Raw genomic sequence first — 23,898 nt, forward strand, 5'->3', positions numbered from 1 at the left:
ATTGTGTTACACACAAATGTCCAGGGCTGTTAAGCTGTTTTCTTTTCCTTCAGAAAGCAATGCTGTCATTAAACTGTATAAACGAATGAAGAAACATTGCATTGTGGAGGCAGAAAGAACTTGGCTTTATAATGTGAACAATACACGAGGTCTGAAAGGTTGTACGTCCTTGTTGTGAATGGCTCTGCACCCAAAACCGAAGTGCCAAAGAATTCGGGATTTCAGACTAAATTTCACAATTTTCCCTTCAAGAAAACAATCGCTGCTTGTATCTGCCAAACAACAGCCACGTCCTTGTAAGGAGGGCTCTCGGCCAGCGTTGCCTTTAATACCGCATCAACACGTGCCGGAGCGTGCAAGTGCATTCTTCATTGACGCCAACGTTACGCATGTCCAATTGGCACTGTTCGCTTGAGAAAAATATCGATACTTCTAAGGGCAATTGTGCAGTGTCATGACCAGTGAAAGAGGGAGGCAAAAGGATAGCTGTCCCAGTGGAAGAAAAAAAAGATCTGGCTCCCGTGGCTGCTCTTGGCACCCTTCTCATTGGTAATTTTAGACAGCGCATATATCTACCTTACAATCCTGCAGTTGGCCTTTTAGCCAACAGCAGGATTCTAATCGTGTAGCGCTTCACCTAATATTAGTACAACCACTACACATGACCCCACATTGCTCCCGAGGGTTGCAATACAGTAATAGCATTTGCAGTATGGCCGATAAAGTGACAATCCTTTATCCTATCACAAGACATGTATATAAGAATGTTGTGTATGATGACAATGGTGTAGTATGTATTTATTTATCCAATCTCATTCAGGCTCCTTGATGAATAGATATTCGTCGCTAAAGTCTTTGTGGCGATGCAGCAGATCAGAATCATTCCTGCCTCCATTGATACAGTCGGGTGGCCCGTGGCGGCGACTGTGCACTGCAGTGAACGGAACCAGACAACAAACACTCTCGGTAAGGCTCCTTTATTTTTCGATTCTATTTTCAGTTATGGTCCAACACTGCTCTCAACGTCATGTCTTGATAAGACATTTTGAAATGAAACTCTGCCAGAAAGGAGTGTATTTTCAATCTGTAAAATTACGTCAGAATTCATAATCAGAATATGTATTTATACTGGAGGAATCCAAAGAGCTATACAGCTCTTTTTAACAGATGTTCAGTAGGGTTGGGTCAGAAAGTTACTACAACAATGAACACGATAGCAGTACAAAGTATAGGAAAGGTAAACAAATCACTTAAAACAATATACAAATAAAACTAAACAACTTTTATCTTATCAGGTAAAGCCCACTGGGCAATATAGCTCTTTTTCAGAAAAAAAAAACATGGACACAAATAATAGCTCAACGAAGTGGCTTATCACGTGACATTTTATAGCAGCAAAATACTCTAAACTCATGTTTCTAAATGTGGAGGGAAGGAACCGACCATGGGGAGAACATACAAACTCCAAATATACAGGCGTCAGGCTCGGGATAGAACCCACAACCTCCTTCATACCAAGGGAGGGGAGTTATCTAGCCACTGTGATGCCCCTGCTATATAGAATTTGTATGACAATAGAGCATTATATTTTTTAGTCAAGAGCTCGAAAAATACCCACTATGTTAAACATTTTTCATAGAATGTGGCTTATGTGCGCAGTCATTGGTGACCAGTCTGCGACTCATCCACTTAACACCCTGAACACCAGGTGAACTGTACCATGAACTAAAGCCAAAATGTAATGGACATTTCTCAAGTGTGATGTTCAAGTCCAACCTGGCTTGCACTGCATTTCGGCGCTCTGCTGTCAGTAAGACCCTGTGGCTCTTTGCAAGCACAACTCTCCAACAGCAAAATGTGCACTATTCAGCCAAGTATTCTCATCAACGCAATACATATTCCATGTATCCATGGCAATTTCACAGAGCAGGTTTGAAATTATTATTTTAAAAAAATCCTGGCCAAGTGGTGTTGTACAAGACTACTCAACTCGCAACTTGCAGGTTGTGAAATTAAATCCTAGTCGAGGGTCTACTTTGCCTATATCCCCCTCCCCCAAGGTAGGTCAAATGATTTTGTGTTGAAAGGAAATAACTGTTGGTTTAGAGAGAGACTGGCCACCTCCATAAAAATATACACTTTCTTGACTGGCACCTGACCACCAAGACGAGCACAGCTCCCAGCTGATGTGAGCGTGGGAGACACTTCTATGTTCATTGAATCATCGCAAGCAAAGTTCCACAAAGCACACTGGAGGTGCAACCTCTGCAGGATTTTTCGTTTTGTCATGGGGACTTCACATAGACGGCTTACATTTCCCGAAACGGTCGTCCATTTCATTAGAACCCCTGCAGACCACTGCCCAATCACCCACAAAATAATTAGAAAAGGACAACTGCTGAAAGGTCTTTCCACCACATTTGTCATAAATACACATACATATTAGGGACGTGATGGATGGGCAGAGACAGCAGTGGGCTCCACAATCAAATCCACACTGATAACCACAAAAAACGATTGTAGTTTGAGCTGTTTTGTGGAAATACAGTTGAGCGGCACAAGAAGGCTTTACTTCCCATTCAATAAGATCGCAGTGCCAACTGGGGAGTAACGCTCAGTATGCAAATGTTTGTTTTCTGCACATACTACCAAAAGGCAATTTTTGGAATAAAGTTTCAGCTGTTTTGTGGATCAATAATGATTTCTTATCTCCACATATTGAGCTTCTGCGCTGCCGCACCAACCATACATCTGCTCGTTTTTTGCACTATTGTCAGGGCAAATGCCGTCGTGCGCAACAACTAGGCCACTTTCACTTACACGTGAGGACAGCTGCAAGGTTCTGCATATGTCTATCGGAGCAAGTACTGTGCTCCTGTGAACACCCGACAATGGGGGTGCGCACATGCGACAACTATAAGGCTGCATTGAGGAATATCAAAAATATAAACGTAACGTCAGTCTAAGAAAACGTATTCACGTGCCAGAGAGTTGCGATTTTCAAACGGTAGGTAAAACATGGGAAACGATCTTCCAAAACGAGACATTGTACAGCATTTGTGCTCACTTCATTTTTGCAGCATACGAGAACACTTGGAATATAGTTGCATTGCTGATCATATCTCTCGACGTTAACTGACAGCTGTACATGTAACCCAAGAGGACAGGAAGGAAAGGCAAGAGTTTAAATTTTTTTTGAATAGGTGCAAAGCTAAAACTAAACTAAACTAAGGCTCACTGAGCTCTTTTTCAGAAGCAACCTGGCCACAAATGATAGCTCAATGAAGTGGCTTATCACGCGGAAATTTACAGCAGCCAAATGCTCATGTTTCTGAATGTGCAGGGAAAAACCGGAGGATCCAAATAGAAATCCGCGCAACCACGGGGAGAACATGCAAACTCCATAATAATAGAGGCATCAGGGTTGGGATTGAAACGACCTCCTGTATGACAGGCGAGGTAGTTAACATCACGCCACCACAGCTATCCGTATCGAAAAGCTTGCCTCAAACAGCAGCTTAGAAGTTACACTGTGAGCCGAATTCGCTCATCCTGCATGTCAGGGCTATAATTGGCAACCAGAGGCCCTCTGTAGAGCTGGCACCGTTGTTGTGCTTTGTGCATACTCCCATATAAACAAAGTATTGAGCATTCCAGCCGAGTGTTCTACAGAACCTACCTGCTTTCTTGAAAACTAACAAACACCACATCTGTTGTGATCGCATGCTTTAAGTACATGCCTGATCCGCAAACTGCTACAGGAAATAGTTCAGTTAGGACAATGTCGATTTCCAAAGCTAAAAGCATTGGATTATTTGAAATGTAAATTAATTCCTGATGTTTTATTTTCTCCAAATTTAAAATACTTGAGACCTTACCAGCATTTACAAGTATGGTAATACCCTGATTCATGTCTCCCCTTTTTACGTCGTTTCGCGAATACGTCATAGCAATATCAAAAAACACAACTTACGTCGCTGACATTATCATCCATCCTTTCTCGTATCCATCGCCTCAGCCTTCGCCTCCACCTACTCTGCAAATCGCTTTGATTTACGTTGTTTCAATATTAGTCACACTTTTCAGGAACGCATCCCACCACTAATACCGTATACTGCTTTGTGTATAAAAGCATAAGCCAATAAACAAACTGTCTCCACGTTAAAATTAGCATTATCACATTGATCATCTCCATCATTGGTGGCCCTGAACCAGTTGTGTGAATCCCACATCTCCATGGATAGGGTAATTCTCTATTTTGGTTGGCAACCTTGTATTTCTAATAATATGGAATCTATTTTTATAAAGCAAAACTAATGATGGGGATGAGTTGACACCCTCAACCCCACTACCACACCCTCCCCCCCCCCCGCACCTGATTTTGAATTCACAATGATACAATTGTGAGTAAATCACTCTTACAATCGTGGCACCGAATCGGGACAATATGCATACAGCATGGCACATAAGGGCGAATGTGTAGTTTACACTGGATGGAGGTGGCAAGAGCTGATGAAGAGTGGAAGACAATAGGGGCGGGACTTTGCTCAGAAGTGGGATGCTCACAGCTAAGAAAGAAAGAAAACATGAACCTTATGGCGGGACCCCGGGGTCCCATAATCCCCCGGCTCTCGCATAAACTGCGTTGCGACGTCATTTTATTGTTTGTTGAAGGCGAACGACACGGCAGTCTATTCCTCTCGAAGAACTCTACACGATGCGCTAATCAAAGTTTCAAAGTTTTGTTTCTTCTGGGCATTCGTCCTCGCTGCTGCTACGCTTGGACACGACACGACATAACAGAACGATCCGCCCCAGGTGGGTCGCGGCCTTTATGTGCGGGGTGGGACGGAGTCGCCGAAAATAAATAAATTAATTCATTACGATTTTGACTTCCGTTTATTCGGGACCCCGGGGTCCCGCCATACGGTTCATATACCTAACAGTGGACATGGGGAGTGCAACTGTTGCATGTTCAATGAACCCGAGCCAAGTTTTAAAATAACATACTGAGAAGGGAAAAAAAACTTCTCAAACATTTATTTTCTTCCCGAAACAGATAAGACAGTGCCAATTATTTATAACCATGTAACTAACCATTGAAACCACAATGAAATAGTAGCTATTTGAACTTATTCTGCGACAACTTTTAAAAATTACAAAGGGACATGTATTGTGACTAGTTTTGAGCTTGTAGTTAAGCACTGCAAAATGTAACATATTTGAGAATGGCAGTGTTATGGTTGGTTGTTTGTGGGTTTGTCAGCAGCACAGGGGAATGCATGACTCATCCTGGTAAATCCAGCATTGGAATACTTCGCATTGTGTATACTATAGACAAAATCACATTACGTAATAAATTGGGAAACAAGGAGACTCAAAAGATTAATCAGTTTCACTCATGCAAGTTTTTTTTTTCCTTTGAACAAAATTGCACTGTATTTAATATTGCTGTATCAATGAAATAACACATTCTACGAACAACTATGTTGCTTTATACATCGTCTCGCACTCAAACTTCGCCCCCATCACGGGTTCTCGCCTTACGGATTTGACCAATCGCGCCAAATGTATGAAGGTAAGGTTCGTCCATCGCGCCCCTGTGGCTCGACCGCTCGCGGTTGACCGTGATATTCCTGGAGAAGGATGCATCGTCAAGAAGCTCTGTACTCTTTAACTGCACTGCTCGTGACAACGCCACCTCGTCTCCATCTTGTCTCCCTTGCAGCAAATCGTGGGTTTGAGTTGCACGCGCTCCCAGCATCCAGAGAAGCAGTGAAGTTCAGCCTACATTGACTGTACAAGTGACATCTAACACGTGATGTATTAATTATATTTTACATTAAAAGTACTTTCTGTTTCATGTGCGGGTTCACGTAGAGTAACGTGAAACAAAAGGAGGGCGCGTCGTATTACGATCCGTAAATCAAACCCTATTTTGCTCACATGTCGTTCAGTTTGCAGAGCGTGGATTCGCTGATTGCAGCTATTTTCAATAACGTAACCTCCGTGATGGGCAAGGTTTTGGTGTATACTGAAGATTACATTTTCTACAACAATATCCTTCAGGCAGTCAGCCGGCCCTACTATATTACTACATTATGCAAACAGTTAAGTCTGATGAACAACTGCTGCAGCTCGAGAAAGATTCCATTAAATTCCAGAGTTGCAAGCGCCATGCTTCTAAACGAGCAAATGTTACTAACCACAGAACCGCTAACAAGCACACAAGCTTAGCCCCTGACATAGGGAGCTGTGCCCCCCCCCCCCCAGAATGATGTCACATGACACAAGTCATAGGATCAGCCACTGTAAGCGAGCCAGCATGTGCTTATCGATGCAGGGTGGTGGTTCCACCAAAACAACGCAGTGAGATTTGTACAGATACGTTCGGCATCGTTTATTAAAGTGCGCGGTGTCTTAGACACAGTGTCTCCCTGCTCAAAACGAGCTACGAACGCGGGAGATAACAGGCCTAAGCCAGCAGTGACAAAAACATCCACATTCCCATAGAAGACGATCAGTGTCTCTTACTGTGTGGGATGACCACTGTTGACTTTCTTCAAAGAGGCACTCATGTTATCCTATGACTGCCAGAGGAATGAAAGGATAATTGTTTATTTAAGTGTAATAAATAAAATAAAAATGGGTCTGAAGCTCATTTTAAAAAAAAACTGTGGTGGAACTGCTGTGTGTATATTTATAGAAAAAAAAATTAAGCTCCTGTGGAACAATTATTATCTTTGATTGGAATGCCCATAAAGCACAAGGAAGCGTTACATGCACAGAAACATAATGAGACAAAGCATATGCTGCGGCTTTTAAGAACACAAATGCCTAACTGTACATCACACACTCGCTAAAATTATAGTAAGGAATACAATTATTTAAAAATTATAAAAAAAACCTTACAGCAGTCAATTGCACGATGGCTCCATCGTATTGCTAGAGTCAGAATAAATCTAAGCAGTAAATGGTCAAATTGCTTTTGCAAATTGCTATGTTATTAAACAACCACAAGGATTTGTAAATGTAATTTACATAAATATAAAAGGGGGATGAACAGAATCGATAATTGGTGTCAACTACGCTGGCTTCTTTCTAAGCAAATCCAGTCGTGTCAAAATCACGCAACTTGGCAGGTTTTTAAAAAAATACAGTACAGTTTTAAATGGTTCCTGTGCAAGAATGACCAATTTAATCGTTTATGCATGCATTCACACGCAGGCACACCGCCACCCATGGGCAGGCAAACACACAAACACACGGCTACAAGCCGCCTTCGAGCAAAGGTTCAAGAGTCTTCATGAAAGAGATTATCATGACCTCAGAGATGAGCACGATAAACATCCAACCCCACCATGGTCGCAAGCAAAGAATCCAAGTCGCCAAGATTCTCAAAGCCGCCGATAACAGCGACGTGATACCTATTAAATAAAGCCAAATCTATTAACAACAAATATTTTCCCTTTTTTTTCTCTCCCGTATTCAAGAAAATTAGTGCGCGCGCAAAGGGACGTTTACACTCAAGGGGCTGGGCACGAACGCGTGTGACGCAGCCACCATCATCACAGTGTGCCTCCGTCGGGTGAGACCCACTGCCGCATGGAGGCCCACTATTCCAGACGCAGAGCCGCCAGCGCGCGCACTCACCGGCCCTCGGCCAAGGTCAGTGAGAGTTCACGATTTATTATGTTAATATGGCGGGCACTCGTTTCAACCGAGCAGAAATATCGCAGCCAGCCACGGTGGAAAAAGAGAGCCAGAGTTCCTCGCTGCGACTACTCGATCGCTGTATGCCGAAGCGACGGCGCCTGCACGCTTCACAATTCAAAAATTCCGCTCGGGCGGAATTTAAAAAAATTATTTTAAGCAAATTACTGAAGCAATGGAGAGCTGCGTGACAGTGTTTTCCAAAAGTGGGAAAAAAAATATGCATAAGCCGTTAGTCACAGCGACAAGGTGGCTGCGCTGCCAAAATCTGTGTTTACATTTTTTGTGTTTGCGTCAAATGAACATCATCGGGCTGTTGTTGTTGTTACCGTGCCGGTAGCAGCCAGTCGGTTTTTTTTCCCCTTCCCTCTTTATTGTAAAATATTTTTTTTCTGAGAAAATACACACTCAACCAGATGTAGTGGTTCAAGAAATGAGTTTGGCTCTATCGAGTGAAATTTTTGTTACTTTTTACCAAAATGAATACTGAAATAAAATAAGTTATGAATCGCCCGAAATAAATGCAAATACATGCTTTTGCATAAAGAGGAAAAACGGAATGTTGAAGCCAATACAAGGACATACTTCTTCTTGTCGATACCCGACTACGCAAAGTACGCAAAGTACCTTTAAGTCCACTATGTTTGCATCATATTCTTCAGAGTAGACTCATTCTCGGCCGCTCCGTTTATTCTTTTGTAAAATGGGAACATTGGTAACAACAACAACAACAAAACACCCCTTACTTACAAGTCATCCACTTCAACGGCCCTGGGCACATTGCGTGACTACCAGCGTAACCAACTGTGTGCACACATGGGATTTGTATCTGCGTGCATGCATTTTCCACAGCTGCACTTGGGTTGTGACTCACCAAGTCCAAAAAAATTTTTTTGCCGTAATCGAAGCAAATAAAATAAATAATGAACGTGTAACGCGAGCAAACATAAATGGGGCTATTTTTGTCCCAAGTACTGTACAGAACAAATGTGCACGAGGGGGAAGCCGTGTGGCAGCGGTGAGCGCAAGGCACTTTCAACCCAACGCACACGAGTTTGATTCCTAGCCATGGCTGCTAACACCGGTGGCGAGCCACAGTTCTTGGGCTCGCACTCTGCATGCACCAACCTGCGCTAACCAGCACTAACCAGCAGTAGTGAAGTATGGTCAATGAAGCCGCAGGACTGACACTTTTTGGGGAGGCCCTTATCCAGCAGTGACTTGACAAGATCCTCACAACGATTTAATACTATTCATGTAAGTGTGTTGATTTGTATAAAAAAAAAATTGTGTTTTGGCAATCCCACGAAAAACAAAGGTCAGATGGGTTCATCCAGGAATTGAAAGTGTGTTAAGAAACACCAATGGGAAGTGTACCAAGGGCAGAAGCTTTGAACACTTACAAGATAGCGATCCCAAATGTTTCACATCCATCCTGAGAAATACAACCCCAGTTTACATCACAGCTCAGCATCAAACGGAGATTAAAAAAACTCTAACACTTCCCACGCTCAACACTTCCCACTCAACACAAATACGCAGAACAATGGCTGTCACGAACTATGAAAACTTTCCTTCCGAAATTCCATCAACCAAACCAAAACTACCTCGGCAATGCAGAGACACCGCAACGTTCATTCCATTTACAAAGGAATGCGATCACACGAAACGCATCTCTCCTTGAATTTTGCAGTCGCCTCACTCTGCGCGTGAGATACATTTATCTCGACTGTACACATTCTATTAAATTCACGGTGTCAGTTTAACACCATACGTGGCTGTTAACAAAGAAAATATTTAATGCAATAATATGAGACTTGCACTAGAGACTGGCGTCCCAAGGCCGCAATTTTACCCGAGGCGACTGACCTCCCCTCCTCCAGCACTCTGCCCCGTATGCCTCTTGACACCAAATGGTTGACATACATACCAGTGACACTCATTACGTCAAAAGAGATCACAACGAAGAAATATCGTAATTTTGGTAAGAAGCTGTATCTCTATACGAGCAGAGGATGACTGTACCACTGCAATAATTCACTGCTATCAGAACAACGCTCCTGGCAAACACGAACCAAGTGCAGGAAAATGTTTGTTTATTAGAATACGGGCACGTGCCAAATTACAATAATGACCCAAGGAACTGAATGATGCCAATTAGGCACAGGCTGCTCCAAGACAGAGGGAATACCTACAACGATCCAGCTCATCAGATTTGAAACCCAAAGGTTTTCAAATCCTATTTTGTGCCTGTTTAGCTGCTTCAATCACATGTAATCTAATCATGCTTGTGGTGCACTTCACGGCATCACCTTAACAATGGCATAAAAACACTGCATTTTGCCCGCTAATGCTCTCCATGTCCAATTCATGACATGCTGCCAGAGCCTTTGAACACGCACTCCACTAATGGCGAATGCATATTAAACGTCATTGCCTTCACTTGCAATCTGGGCACTCATGAGCGTTTGCAGACAGCAGTGCAAGTAACATTAGCTGCTAGCTGACAGGTAAAATACCTGCGGGTTAGCGAGGCCATGGTGCACACACAAGTACATTAACCACAGACACATATATTACACACACATGAACCGTAGCAAGTCGGGAATGACCGAGGTCTGTCACTAGCTCGAAGATACACATGTGCAACACGAATGTGACGAGTTTATTTGATTTCATAAAACAAAGATGTGATCATTTGCTTGCTGTACATAAATCATTGTTGTAATTCTTATTCAAATATGATCTTGGCATCTTCAGTAATGATGCTCTTCCATCGGCAATTTAATTAAGGTGTTAATGATTTCAATTTACGGGCTCAATAATTACAGTAGTTTAACCGAGCTTATCTTTCTGATTGTGGTGTGCTTATGCTGTCCTCCAGCGTTAATGTAAAATTCCTTATCACAAAACGCACAGTGCCGGAAGCATTGTAGGTGCATTACGTTAGTGGTAATTAGAGGGGGAACATGTTGGTACTTTGCAAGTGAGAACAAGAACTGATCAATCATTACACCATATTTTAAGGCAAACAATATCATTGGCTCACATTTCTTGCCTATTTACCTGCACCTGATAATACCCTAAACACACAAAATGTTCATCATCTTCCAACAAGTACGCTATTTATAAAGCAATAATTGAAATAAAAGTAAAAAATAACAACACGTGCATTTTACACGTAGATGGTGTTTTGTAATAACACATACAAGCAGCTGCTACTTGTGCACTTACATGAAAGTGCGTTTAATGCGATGTTGTTTACTATTAGCACACCTCACCACAGAAAGTAATGTGTGAACACAAACGAACCACACACACACATTGCCTATGTACGCACATAAACATTCACGCGAAGAGGCAAACAAAGATACAGAAGAGCGCACGCAAACACAGATACACGCCACTCACTCCAAGTGGGCAATTCTCACTAATTCCGACCCTGGATTTGTGATTATTTTCTCGGAATCGGACAGGATTCCAAGCAAAGACATGGGATCAGCAGAAACGGGGAATTGTGCTGGGGCCAGGCTATGTGAACCCCAGCATCACGTAAAATGGGACGGGGACCCTGGAGCCTCATGAAATATTTTACACACGAACTGGACATGTTTCAATGGCAATTCCAAGTGATACCATCATGGCTACATTTTATTCTGGTCAATATAAGCCTACTGGATTCGATTCCAGCTAGCTTAAATGTCGATTCTAGTTGAAACCAGCTGGCTATAATAGACCCCAATAATCGCAATTGAAACGGATGACCGATGTGTAGTGCACAGAATCTGTCCGATTCCTGTTTGGTATTCAGGCAAGATAGCAGGACATGTTGGGCCTAGCCAACCTAGTGGAATTGTAATTGAAACGTGTCTAATGCAAATATACTGGCGAGCTGGTATCAGGGTCGATCACTGCAGAAGTAGTACTGGGACCATCAAGAATACCAAAGGAACATCTCTGACTACCAATCGGACTTCCAAGATGACTGTGACAACCACTCAAACCACCAGAATTTCCCAATCAGGATCACCAGGACAATTACTTGGACCACTACACAAGGACCACCAGAGACTACCACTAGGCCTACCAATAGGACAGCTGACACTGCCGATCAGACCGCTGTGACCAGTGGGACTACCAAAGACATCAAGGACTACTGGCACAACCAAATGATTGGAAGCTCACTCCCGTATGGAATTTACAGACATACACACAAGACGCTCACTAATGTATGTGAGGAAATTAATACAATACCTGCAGGAACCTCCCAGCTCAAATGGGTACAGGGAGAGAAAAAAATACCCAAATGCTTCTTTCTACAGGGGATGACTAGCCATCACGATCAAGCAGCATCAAATACATACTAACACCTCCGCAGAGCAGAAGAATCGAACTTACAATAAACCACCCAAACGCAAGCACCCCATATAATAACGCAGCATTAATAACAATGACACAAATAGGGTTACCTCCCACAGTGTCAATGGGATGCACCTACAATATATCCAATTATACAAACAACTAAGCTCGCAACATATATCAAGCAAGAAATGTGCATTATTTTTTTAATTTTTTTCTATCTACGTGACTTTACCAAAAGAACCAAAGAGTAAGAATTGTACAATTTCATACGTGCATTACAACCGCTGCAACACGCAGCGGCAATAACAATGGCTGCCACGTAGCGTACTTTTATACACGAAGGCACAATCACTCACACCCTCCTCTGCCCTTGTGCTGCTTCCTCCTGTACTTTCACTCTTGAAGTCAAGACACTGGAGCATTGTACATCGCGACACCACGAAGCATTATAGGCCCTGAAGTAGCAAAGACCACTGTCAGCCATGTTCTCCCTCTAACCCTCGGGTTATCTAAAGTCTTTCAAATAAAAAGTTTATTCTATATTACAGTATCAATTGTGAGAAATGTCTGCGCAAAATGACAGTTGTTTTGGGAGGTGTTCTGTTATACAGGCACCCATGTTAAAAAGGAAATTCTCACATGAATTAATTCCAGATGCTTTACAAAATGAACAGAAGAAAAAACACACAGTGCAGTTCATACACGGTGACAAAGATCTCTGATTTATCCATACAGAAGGTTGAAGGAAGTGCTGTTAGCCAGCACCTTTTAAGAATGGCAATGCACTGCACAGATGGTGTATGGCTACAGGGGAGAGAAAATGATCCAGCCACGTTCAGCTTGATAAAACATTTTATGCACAGGCCAGGTTCAAACAACAAATGCCAATTAGTATCCATTGACTGACAGGCAAAAGAATGCGCACAACGCGCAGGCATGTAAACATGCCAGCGACGCGACAAACAAACCAGGTACGATAGCTTGGCATGGGGGTGGGGGGCGGAGGGGGGGGGGGCACATACCTCGCTTTGGCTTGGGGAAGCTGTCGTGCAGATGAAAGACCACCTTCTCCACAAAGTGCTGCACGTTGCTGTGCTCAGGCCCTCGGACGAACACCACCCAGTCGTGCGTGAAGCCCTCTGCCGTGGGCTTCTTGCGCACCTGGGCACGATGCCCCAGTTCGAGCTTCACCTGCACAGCGCACTGCAACACACGCGTCCGCTCATTAATCATACTGCACACCGATTGTTCAATGTGCGTCAGTATTGGAACCTTCCACGCTCGGCACAGAGGATTCCGAAATCCTGGCGCGCGTACAAAAAACAAGGAATCGCTGTTCTTCATTTATTTTCTGCTGTTTAGTAATTATGGGCAATTTTCCAAGTTTGAGTTATGACAGTGGCCAACTATGGCTTATTCTTGCAACAACAAAAAAGTTCCCTCCGCTGTGAGGTGTCCACAGCAGCTTTGTGAGAAATGAGAATGCAATGCAGTTTTCCCAAGCAGAGGCAAAATTCAAACCGCCAAACACTCATAAAAACTGCCACTTTGGTGCAAAGCATGCAGCCACTCGGTTGTCTTAGCATACTGCAACACCGATGCACTTTACTGGCAGATAAAAGGCACAATACACTGGGCACGATGGCATCGTAAAACTTCACCCCGCACAGCACGCACGCTGCCATCCCAGCACACAATGCACGCAAACGCCTTTTACCCAAACCCATAACCGATAAGTGTCACCAGATGGCACAATACACTGGAGCCTCACCTGCGCACGTTACTGACTGCATCACAAAAATGCACACGCACAAAAGACACGTGGATAATATAATTTGAACAAAGGCTAGGTGGCAGAATGCAGTGAACGCCATAGATTTTAATTGTGCAGTGGTTCTTAAAACTTCGGTCCTCACGCAATGCATGATATGCGTGGTCAAACCTTGAATGCCTACCAAGTGAAAAAGAACGCGTGCAATCCATGGGGTTTAAATATGCATAACACCGAGACAAAATAAAAGGTTGGCGGCGTATGGGAAGATAATTCTTAACGAGTACTTGGGGACGGTTTCACCACCTCCACCTTGGGACAGTTTCACGCGTAAAAAGAGCACTTCACAAGAACACGGGACACATCAACATCTTGGTGGGGGGGGGGGGGGCTCGGCAGCACAGGGCGTGGGTTGACTTGGCACAGTCGGCCAAAATACGAGCGACACCTGCACGGGAGCGCTTGCATTCCAACATGAAGTCAGCTTACAGTTCACGCGCACGATGATGACACGTGGGCATTTCAACAAGCGACACAAAATGCACGGCGCCTGGCGTCTTATCGCCTCGCACGAAGACGGCGTCGCCCACCTGGACCAGTGGGGCCGCTGTCAACCGAACACGAAAGACAAACGCGTGCATTTACAAGTGACATTAGCCCGGATGGTTTGTACTGCACAGCGATGTCCTTTTTATTTCCTCCCCTTCCCACCTCTGGCCGGGCAGCAAGCAACAACAACAACAAAAAGGACACGGACGCCTGAGCAGTGAAAAAACTGCGGACCCGGAGGCGCAGAAACCTCGTGCATTTGCACACGCAGACACAATACGTTCAACATCCAAGCACGAAGACAAAGACCCCCCCCCCCCACATGCACACACACCGTGTAGCCTTTAAAATAAGACTGTTGGGGCATGCGAAGCGAGTGAGCACCAATAAAGGCCAGCACACCGCACGAGGGGGTGGCGAACACCATGCCAGGCCGCCTTTGTCACCCCAAAAAGGCTGGTGTTGGCGCATCGTGCCAGGCACTCATTTAAGGTTGAGTCGACCTAAGGGGAAGGGGGCTCAGTTCAAATATTCGCCACTTGCTCTCGGTCGTGAGCGAGATTTGAACTTCGGGGCTGCAAGGGTTGGTTGGTCGCGCAATGAGCTCATCACGGACGCCGCTAATCCAAACACGAGCACGCATACACACGCAGGTATGGACACACACACGCACAGTGGCACACAAAGACGAACGTAAACAATGCGATTAATATTGCACGGGTGGTAAACTCGCCACGATAGCAGCCAAAAAAAAGATGCAACACTAAGCACGGCCATGCGTTTGCGCACACGCGCGTATGAAGAAGATGCGCCCACAGATATGTGCACACATAAAGAAGACACGTGCAATGCTACATTTGTTTATATGCGCGCACGTCAAGAAACGCGCGCATTAAGCACAATACAAAACATAGCACAAATATATAACCACGCGAGCGCAAACGTTGTGCTGGAAATACGTGGATGGGAAGTACTAAATCACTAAAGTGTGCAAGACACATGCACACATATACACACGCACACGGATGTACACAATAGAACACACGCATGGACGTGTGTTACGTGTACATGACCACAACATTTCCAAACATACATTTGCTTACGTGCATAAAAAACACACACAAACACAAGCTCACGTAAGCACACGCGCGCACATGCACACGCGCGCTTACACGCATCCACATGCATTCACTCACACGTATAGGAATACACGTGCGTACATAAGAATGTACACACATGCATAAAACATTTACATCTACTACGCTCGTGCACACACACATATATAAGTAAACACATAGAAACGTAAACCTACGTACATGCGGTAAACACGCCTGCACACACCTATACTGTACACATGTTCATGCGCACTGTATGCGCATAAACACGTACAAATACACGGACATATACTTACCAACATGTACTTACACGTACGCGTGTAAGTACGCGTACATGCATACACACATGTACAAAGAGAGACGCACGCATGCAGACAAGCGTATGCATGTTCACACAAACCCACACGTATACACATACACCGACGTTCATACACACATACAAGCACAAATGTGCACGCACATATACGTACCAAATCGTACGCTCACATATACATGTACGTATATTCAAACGTAAACACGTACCATACACGGATGTACGCGGCACATGCCCATACATGTACAAGTACGCACAAAAATACCCGTGTACGCATACCCGTGAATACCGACCCGTGCGCGCTCGCACGTGTACCACACCCACCAATAAATATATCCAGTGTACACACACACCCCGTGTACACACACACCCCGTGTACACACACACACACCCCGTGTACACACACACACCCCGTGTACACACACACACCCCGTGTACACACACACACCCCCCGTGTACACACACACACACACCCCGTGTATACACACACACACCCCGTGTACACACACACCACCCCGTGTACACACACAACCCCGTGTACACACACACAACCCCGTGTACACACACACACACCCGTGTACACACACACACACCCGTGTACACACACACCCGTGTACACACACACCCGTGTACACACACATACCGTGTACACACACACACCCCGTGTACACACACACACCCCGTGTACACACACACACACACCCCGTGTACACACACACACCCCGTGTACACACACACACACACCCCGTGTACACACACACCCCGTGTACACACACACACCCCGTGTACACACACACCCCGTGTACACACACACCCGTGTACACACACACAACAAAGATCCCCCATATAGCCTTAACAGACTGTAGGGGCAAGTGCTGTTAGCGAGCACCTATGAAGGCCGGAACGGTACACGAGGGGGTGGGTGGCCAGCACCACGCCCGACCGCCTTTGTCTCCCCAGTGGCGATATTTACACACCGCACCAGGTACTCATTTTGAGGCTGAGTCGACCTAGGGGAGGCCCGGGACCGGTTCAGATAATCGTCACTGGTGTTGGCCGTGAGCGGGAATCGAACCCGGGTCGCCAGGTTCATAGCGCAGCGCGCTAACCGCTACACCATCGCTCCCCCACACACACACACACCCGTGTACACACACACACACACCCCGTGTACACACACACACCCCGTGTACACACACACACCCCGTGTACACACACCCCGTGTACACACACACCCCGTGTACACACACACCCCGTGTACACACACACACCCCGTGTACACACACAACCCCCACGCCGGGCGAACGTCCTGTTCGCACCGAACACCCCCCCCGCGTGTCCCCGGCTCCACACAACTCACACGCGCCGCGCGTTACGCACCGAGCTCGCCATGTCGGGCCGGGGGCGGCTAGAGGCTGACGGCGGCCTGGGACGACGGCAGCGGGAGGCGGCGTAGGAGGAGGAGGCGGAGGAGGAGGAGGTGAAGGAGGAGGAGGAGGCGAAGGAGTTGGAGGCGGAGCAGCGGCGGCGCGGGCGGCACGGGGAGCGCAGCCGCCGTGCGGGCGATGGCGGACATTGTGCTGCGAGCCGCACGGCGCATGCGCGCACAGCGGGGGGGCGGGGCGGGGGGAAAGGGGGGGGGGCCCCAAGCGGCCACGCCGCTTGGGGCCCCCCCCCCCGCGCATTTCACGCCCCGCCCGCTTTCAATACGGGGCTCCTCCCATTGTGTGCACGAGGCCCCTCCCCCTTTAAGTTGTTCAGGTTCCGCCCATGAAGCACACGACCACGCCCATTGTTGACCCAAGCCGCCCTCGCCCGCCCCAGTATTGAGAGAGCCCCGCCTTTCGCGACCAATGGCTTCGTTCATCGGCCCCGTCCGCAAATCAACACGACCCATGGGGGCCCGCCTAGCTCCCCCGCCCCTACCAGGACCCCGCCCCTCAAACTGGGCCCCGCCCCCCACCCCAGGGCCCCACCCCAGGGCCCCGCCCCATAAATAAAACAGCCCCGCCCCTCCGGTCACGTCCCCATCCTTCAAGTGCCCTGCAGCATTTCGCGACTCCCAGTCATTCCAGCACTGCACTATTATTATTATTGTTTGGGTCTTTCGGTAAAGTCACGTAGATAAGTTCAAAGAAAATAACAAAATTTAACAAAAACTACGACGTTTCGATCGCAACACAAGCGTTCGTCATCAGGAAGAGGTGGTTAGCTTCTGTTGCGATCTAAACGGCGTAGTGTTTATTTATTTATTTTTTATTTTCTTTGAACCTATCTACGTGACTTTACCGAAAGACCCAAAGAATATGAATTCCTGCAGTCACGAAAGCTTTAAGTCACTATTATTATTGTTTGTGTGCAGTTCTTATTGTGAGATGCGCAGGCGATACGTCTTCATCCAGCAGTGGACTGACCGAGGCTGGTGATGATGAATAATCATTGAATGATGTGCGTATATTCATTGTTAGCCCTCATTTATCCACTGCTGGACGAAGACCTCCCCAAAACCATCGCCATCTCTCGCAGTCTTGTGACGATTCATCCATCTCGTTCCTCCCACACGTGCACGATCCGGTACACCTCCCACACATACACCTCCCACACATACACCTCCCACACGTGCACGATCCGGTACACCTCCCACACGTGCACGATCCGGTACGAGCTGATCCAGTACACCTCCCACACATACACCTCCCACACGTACACCTCCCACACGTACACCTCCCACACGTACACCTCCCACACGTACACCTCCCACACGTACACCTCCCACACGTACACCTCCCACACGTACACCTCCCACACGTACACCTCCCACACGTACACCTCCCACACATACACCTCCCACACATACACCTCCCACACATACACCTCCCACACATACACCTCCCACACATACACCTCCCACACATACACCTCCCACACATACACCTCCCACACGTGCACGATCCAGTACACCTCCCACACGTGCATCATCCGGTACACCTCCCACACGTGCTGATCCGGTACATCTCCCACACATACACCTCCCACACATACACCTCCCACACGAACTGATCCTGTACACCTCCCACACGTGCACGATCCGGTACACCTCCCACACATACACCTCCCACACATACACCTCCCACACGTGCATGATCCGGTACACCTCCCACACGTGCATGATCCGGTACAAGCGGCTATCGCGCGCGTCTGGCATCTTTTGCCTTCCCACTTCATTTTCAGTGTCGACCACTGAACCATCATCCCGTCCAAGAGGCGTGCGCTTGCCCAAGCCCCATAACCGTTGTCTAATCCATGCCTTCCTCTTTTGGGGTCTCGGCCTAATTCACAACAATCGTTCCTATCGTGCGAGAAACAAAAAAGCGCTGTTTCAAAGACGAATATAGTCTTCCAATGTCGCTGTCATTTCCTCTACTTTCCACCTCCAAATATCAACTGGAATTCGTATACTAATATAAACAAAAAGCTAACACGAAGGCGCTAATGAATCGCTCTCATCTATATATATTGCCTACAACTCTCATCTCTCGTCTCCATCTCTCTTATTTAACTACATTTCCGTCTCATCTGCACGTCGCATGTCACCTCTTTTCAGCTCTATCTCTCGTTCACATTTCTCGCATGTCACACTCCATCTCATATCGCGTGTCTATATCTCTTCAGCCATCTCCACCTACGAGTTTACAATTTGTAAGCGGTCACCACCCCCCCCCCCCCCCCAAAGAACAACATCTGCTTAGGGTCCCCAATGGGCCAGCACCACCAGTCAGCGCCTCGAGCATCGCCACACAGAGGAGCCAAAACACAGCCAAAGCTAGCACCCTGCACCCACTCCACAAGCTACCCGCTCCAAAGACAAAGATCCCCCGTATAGCCTTCGGCAGACCTTTGGAGGGGGCAAGTGCTGTCAGCGAGCACACCGATGAAGGCCGCCGCGGCACACGAGGGGGGTGGGGTGTGCCAGCATTACGCCCGGCCGCCTTTGTCTCCCAAGTGGCGAAGCTTACGCACCGCACTTAGGTGCCCATTTGAGGCTGAGCCGACGTAGGGAAGGGTCCAGGACCGGTTCAGATAATCGTCACCGGCGTTGGTGGCCGTGAGCGGGAGTCGAACCCGGGTGGCTGGGTTCGCAGCGCGCTGCTACCCGCTACCACTACCCACCCCGCTCCTTACGTCCCTACACTCACAACGCGTCTCCATCCCCAAACTCTCTCTCTCTCTCTGCTGTTCCCATAGCCCAACGCCAATCCACCCAATACAACCTCTGATCCCACGGCTCCCTAAGCCCCTCGCCTTACTCTGACCCACACCACCCGCTCCGCATTCCCCACGCCCTCACTCCGCAGCCCATGCTCGCGCTCGGCTCCCAACTCGACCCCCTCTCCCAGCCCCCACACCCCCCTCCAGAACCTTTCCTTCCCTACCCCCCGCCCCCCACGGCACCCAATTTGTGTCCCACACCAGTTTTCTACCCCACCCCCACAGCCTCTGATCCCCGATCTCCCAGGACCCCCATCCCCTCGCTTTCATTATGACCCCCACACCCAGATTCCCTGAGCCCCCTCCCCTCTTCCTTCTCTTCCCAGCCCCTTCCCCCAGCCACCTCCAACCAACTTCACCAACACAAATCGAAACACGAGACGGGCGCGGTGGCACTGATGAGCCCTAACTTCGGCGGCGATTCTCCGGGGGGGGGAGTGAAGGCACGGGCGACGGCGTGGATACCGTGCAAGAGGAATTTCGACCACGTTGCGGCGACAAGACGCAACTCAGACGCGACCCGAAACAAGTGCCTCACTCGTTAACGCCAAAAAAAAAACCACTCACGAGCACACAACATAAATACAACAACAACAACAACAAAATGTGATTGCTCAGCGTATTGTGGCTCTAGTCATCAGTCGGAGGGGGGGGGCACAGTGACTATTGATCTTGATTGGAGGGCTGCCATACCATAGAAGTTGATGACCACTGACCTACCTGCTTGATTGATGTAGCAGCAACAACAACAACAACGACGTCGACGTATAATGTGCTCACCTTACGCCTCTCAGCTTCCATGCTCTCGGCAGATGAGTGCTCAGTGTTGAGGTGCACGTGTAAAGTTATATCCGTACGGCCTCGCGTTGCCGCAATGCTTCAATCTCATGTTATGCTTCAATTTTTTCATACTCGTTTGAGCAGAAATATTTCTCTGCGTTGTAGCAGTCACACCAAGCCTAAGTGGGTTCGCATTTTGAACTTTGATCTTGATGTTTCATGAAAAAAAAATGAGTTTACATGAAACAAAATAGAGCAATGCCCCGGTTTACGTCAGGGATACATTCCTGAAATGTGCGACGAACATCGAAACGACGTAAATCCAAAGCAATGTACATGGTAGGTGTAGGCGAAGGCTGAGGCGACGGACACGTGAAAGGACGGACGATGCTGTCAGCGACGTAAATGTGTGGGGTTGAGGCGACGCGATTCGGGTAGTGGTGTTAATAAAGTGACGAAGGATTTACGAAACGACGTCAAAGGAAGAGACTAAATCGGGGTATTAATGTAATGACTTGTCTAAGCAGTTACCGGGGTGAAAGGAGGTGCAGTGGTGGGCGCAGTGCTTAGCGCACTGCGTTATTGAACCTCGTGAACCGAATACGATTCACGACCACGGCTAACATCAGTGGCGAGTGATATCTGAACCAGTTCTGAGCCACTCTCCCGTCACCATCCTGTATGTACGGGAGCCGTTGATTGGAAAATTACCAAACATGATTCAATTTATTGTTCATTATAAGTATCTCTGACCTCAGAGGATTCCTTCGTAAACAAGAGACCACGAGTTTCAACAAGCTCTCACAAGGTTAAATAAAGGATGTCATAATGATTAAAACCATGACTGTGTTATCTGGTATTTTGCATCTCAATGCGCTATCGCCTATTGAACTGACACACATGGACGAAATGAAGACGTTGTTATTCCCTTTTAAATTATGCTTGTGTGTGTGTTCACGTGTGTCTTTCAATTATTGTCCGGTTGCTTCATATTGAATATCAATATCAGGCTTGCATGTCTGGAAAGCGACTTATACATATTGCGTTGAAAGCGCAGGCAAAACTTCCTGGAATGGTGCAAAGATATGACGCCTCTAATGATGCTCTGCAAAAGATCATATGGCAGAGACCAGGATTCCAGAGAACAGCCTTTGTCAAGTAATAAAATGCCACCACTGTTAGTGGTACTCTGGTGCACTTTGCAGGGACTGTATTTATAACAGAGCGCGCTTTGGATTATAATTAAAGGTTGAATTATTCACCCAACCCATCAATCGATGAATTGTCGCGATTCAGGGCCATGATTTGAGTCACGAATTTATATATTTTTTTATTCGTTTGTACTGTTTCCACTTCTTTTCTGTCTCATTAATTTACATGTAACGTGAGCCTATAGTGTGCAATTTAATTCACGTAATAATCGTTGAATTGGTGCATTGTTACGCCCCCCCCCCCCCCAATAGTAAGAAATCTGCATTGTGCTACCTGGGGATTAATCGAGCGCGCAACCGAGAGTCAGAAGTTTGCAAGATCAAATCCCAGTTCAAGTGGGACAACTCATCCAATCATCCCTGCAGGGTAAATGAGTACCACCTTGTTGGAAGTCAAGAGTGGTGGTCATCATCTTTATGGTGGCTGGCCTCCACCATAAAAAATGGGGGATTTACAATTCTGGCTCATGACCACCAATGGCGATGAGGGCTTCCCCATCGCATTTTTTAAAGCCCTTTGTCAATCCTCTTCTGGATGAAGGCCTCCCCACCCCGTGTCAGTTTTGGAGGTTGTTTGGCCGTGCTTCAACTGTACACGTACATTAGTATTAGTTGGTGAAGGGGGCCCAATACCATACTCAATGTTTCTTTTCGGTAAAGTCACGTATGTGGAAATAAAATAAAATTTAAATAAATATAATAAAATTATATTAAAATAAATCACGACATTTCGAAATACCAGTTGAGATTGTACTCTCCACTGATGGTAACTGCGGCTGGGACACTGAACTCAAGTCAATAGCGTCCAGTACCATTGATTGATCTGTGACGGTGATGGAAATTCCATGTTGTTATGGTGGGAACCAGTCTATCCGCACAACCCTTCTTGACTTCCCACACAATGATGCTCATTTTATCCAACCTGGAGAGATGATAGGCTGAGTCTGCCTTGATCGGGGTTCGAACTTAAGGCAACGTGATCGGAGGCTTGCTGTTCCACTGAGCTCTATCCCTGGATCCGCACACTTGATAAAAAAATATTTGTTCAGAGAATACAATGTATTCAGCACATCTGCAGTGTTTCAGATTAATAGTACATCGTGTAACATCTCCGAGATAATGGTGACAGAAGGTGCTGCAAATCCCCTGCGCTATTGCGATGCAAAGATAGCAGACAAAATGTAAAACCCTAACTCCGCCTGCATCTTTCATGGGGAGCTTCACCGCAATAATAGCAAATCAATTTCCCGTATTTCCTCAAAGTATAATACCATTAAGATTTATGTTGTTTTGCAGAAAAAAAAGCCTTGGTTACTGTGGTTACGTATGGACAATGATTTTAGATAGTAGTGGGTAATTTTTAGATATTGGATTTAAGCTGTAACACTCTTGGGAAGGATGACATTTTGCGAATGATGAAATCAGCAGCAGCAGTAGCCATGGTCAATCCACTACTGTATGAAGGCCTCCTCTAAGTCACTGCCACCTTTCGCAACCTTGCGATGCCACAATACAACCAGCACCTGCACACGAGCTGATTTCATGACTCCATCTCCTCGGTAGGCGTCCACTACTCTCAGACAAATTCCCATGGATGCCACTCCATAATTATTCTTGACCATCGGCCATCAATGATACCCACCCCTCAACTTCCCATTGGCGATGGGGCAGTTGTGGAGAGAGCGGAGAGTTTTCCATTCCTGGGCAGTGTACTTATGACCAGCGCCGGTTTGACAGCAGAAATCTCACTCTGAGTCAGTCGAGCAACATTATCTTTTCATCGGCTGCGTAACGATGTGTGGAAGCTACCTACCT

At 46.6% G+C, this 23,898-nt stretch overlaps 1 protein-coding gene across 2 annotated transcripts in view; it reads right to left on the minus strand.

Moving 5' to 3' along the window:
* LOC116957544 (protein AF-9-like) overlaps positions 1–17,414 on the minus strand; it is an 87,382-nt gene extending 69,968 nt beyond the window's left edge. Inside the window, exons 1-2 of one of the 2 annotated variants that reach the window (XM_032979871.2) lie at positions 17,204–17,414; positions 13,098–13,266 (exon numbers count right to left, since the gene is read on the minus strand). In XM_032979871.2, coding sequence (XP_032835762.1) covers positions 13,098–13,266; positions 17,204–17,215 — 181 coding nt within the window. In that variant the 5' untranslated portion in view covers positions 17,216–17,414. Of the gene's footprint in view, positions 1–13,097; positions 13,279–17,203 lie in introns of both variants that reach the window. The other variant, XM_032979812.2, reaches the window with a different exon arrangement.
* Positions 17,415–23,898: the final 6,484 nt, after the last annotated feature.

Source organism: Petromyzon marinus, chromosome 1, assembly GCF_048934315.1.
Source record: "Petromyzon marinus isolate PM22_M1 ecotype Great Lakes invasive population chromosome 1, UKy_Petmar_22M1.pri1.0, whole genome shotgun sequence".
NCBI classification, from domain to species: domain Eukaryota; kingdom Metazoa; phylum Chordata; class Hyperoartia; order Petromyzontiformes; family Petromyzontidae; genus Petromyzon; species Petromyzon marinus.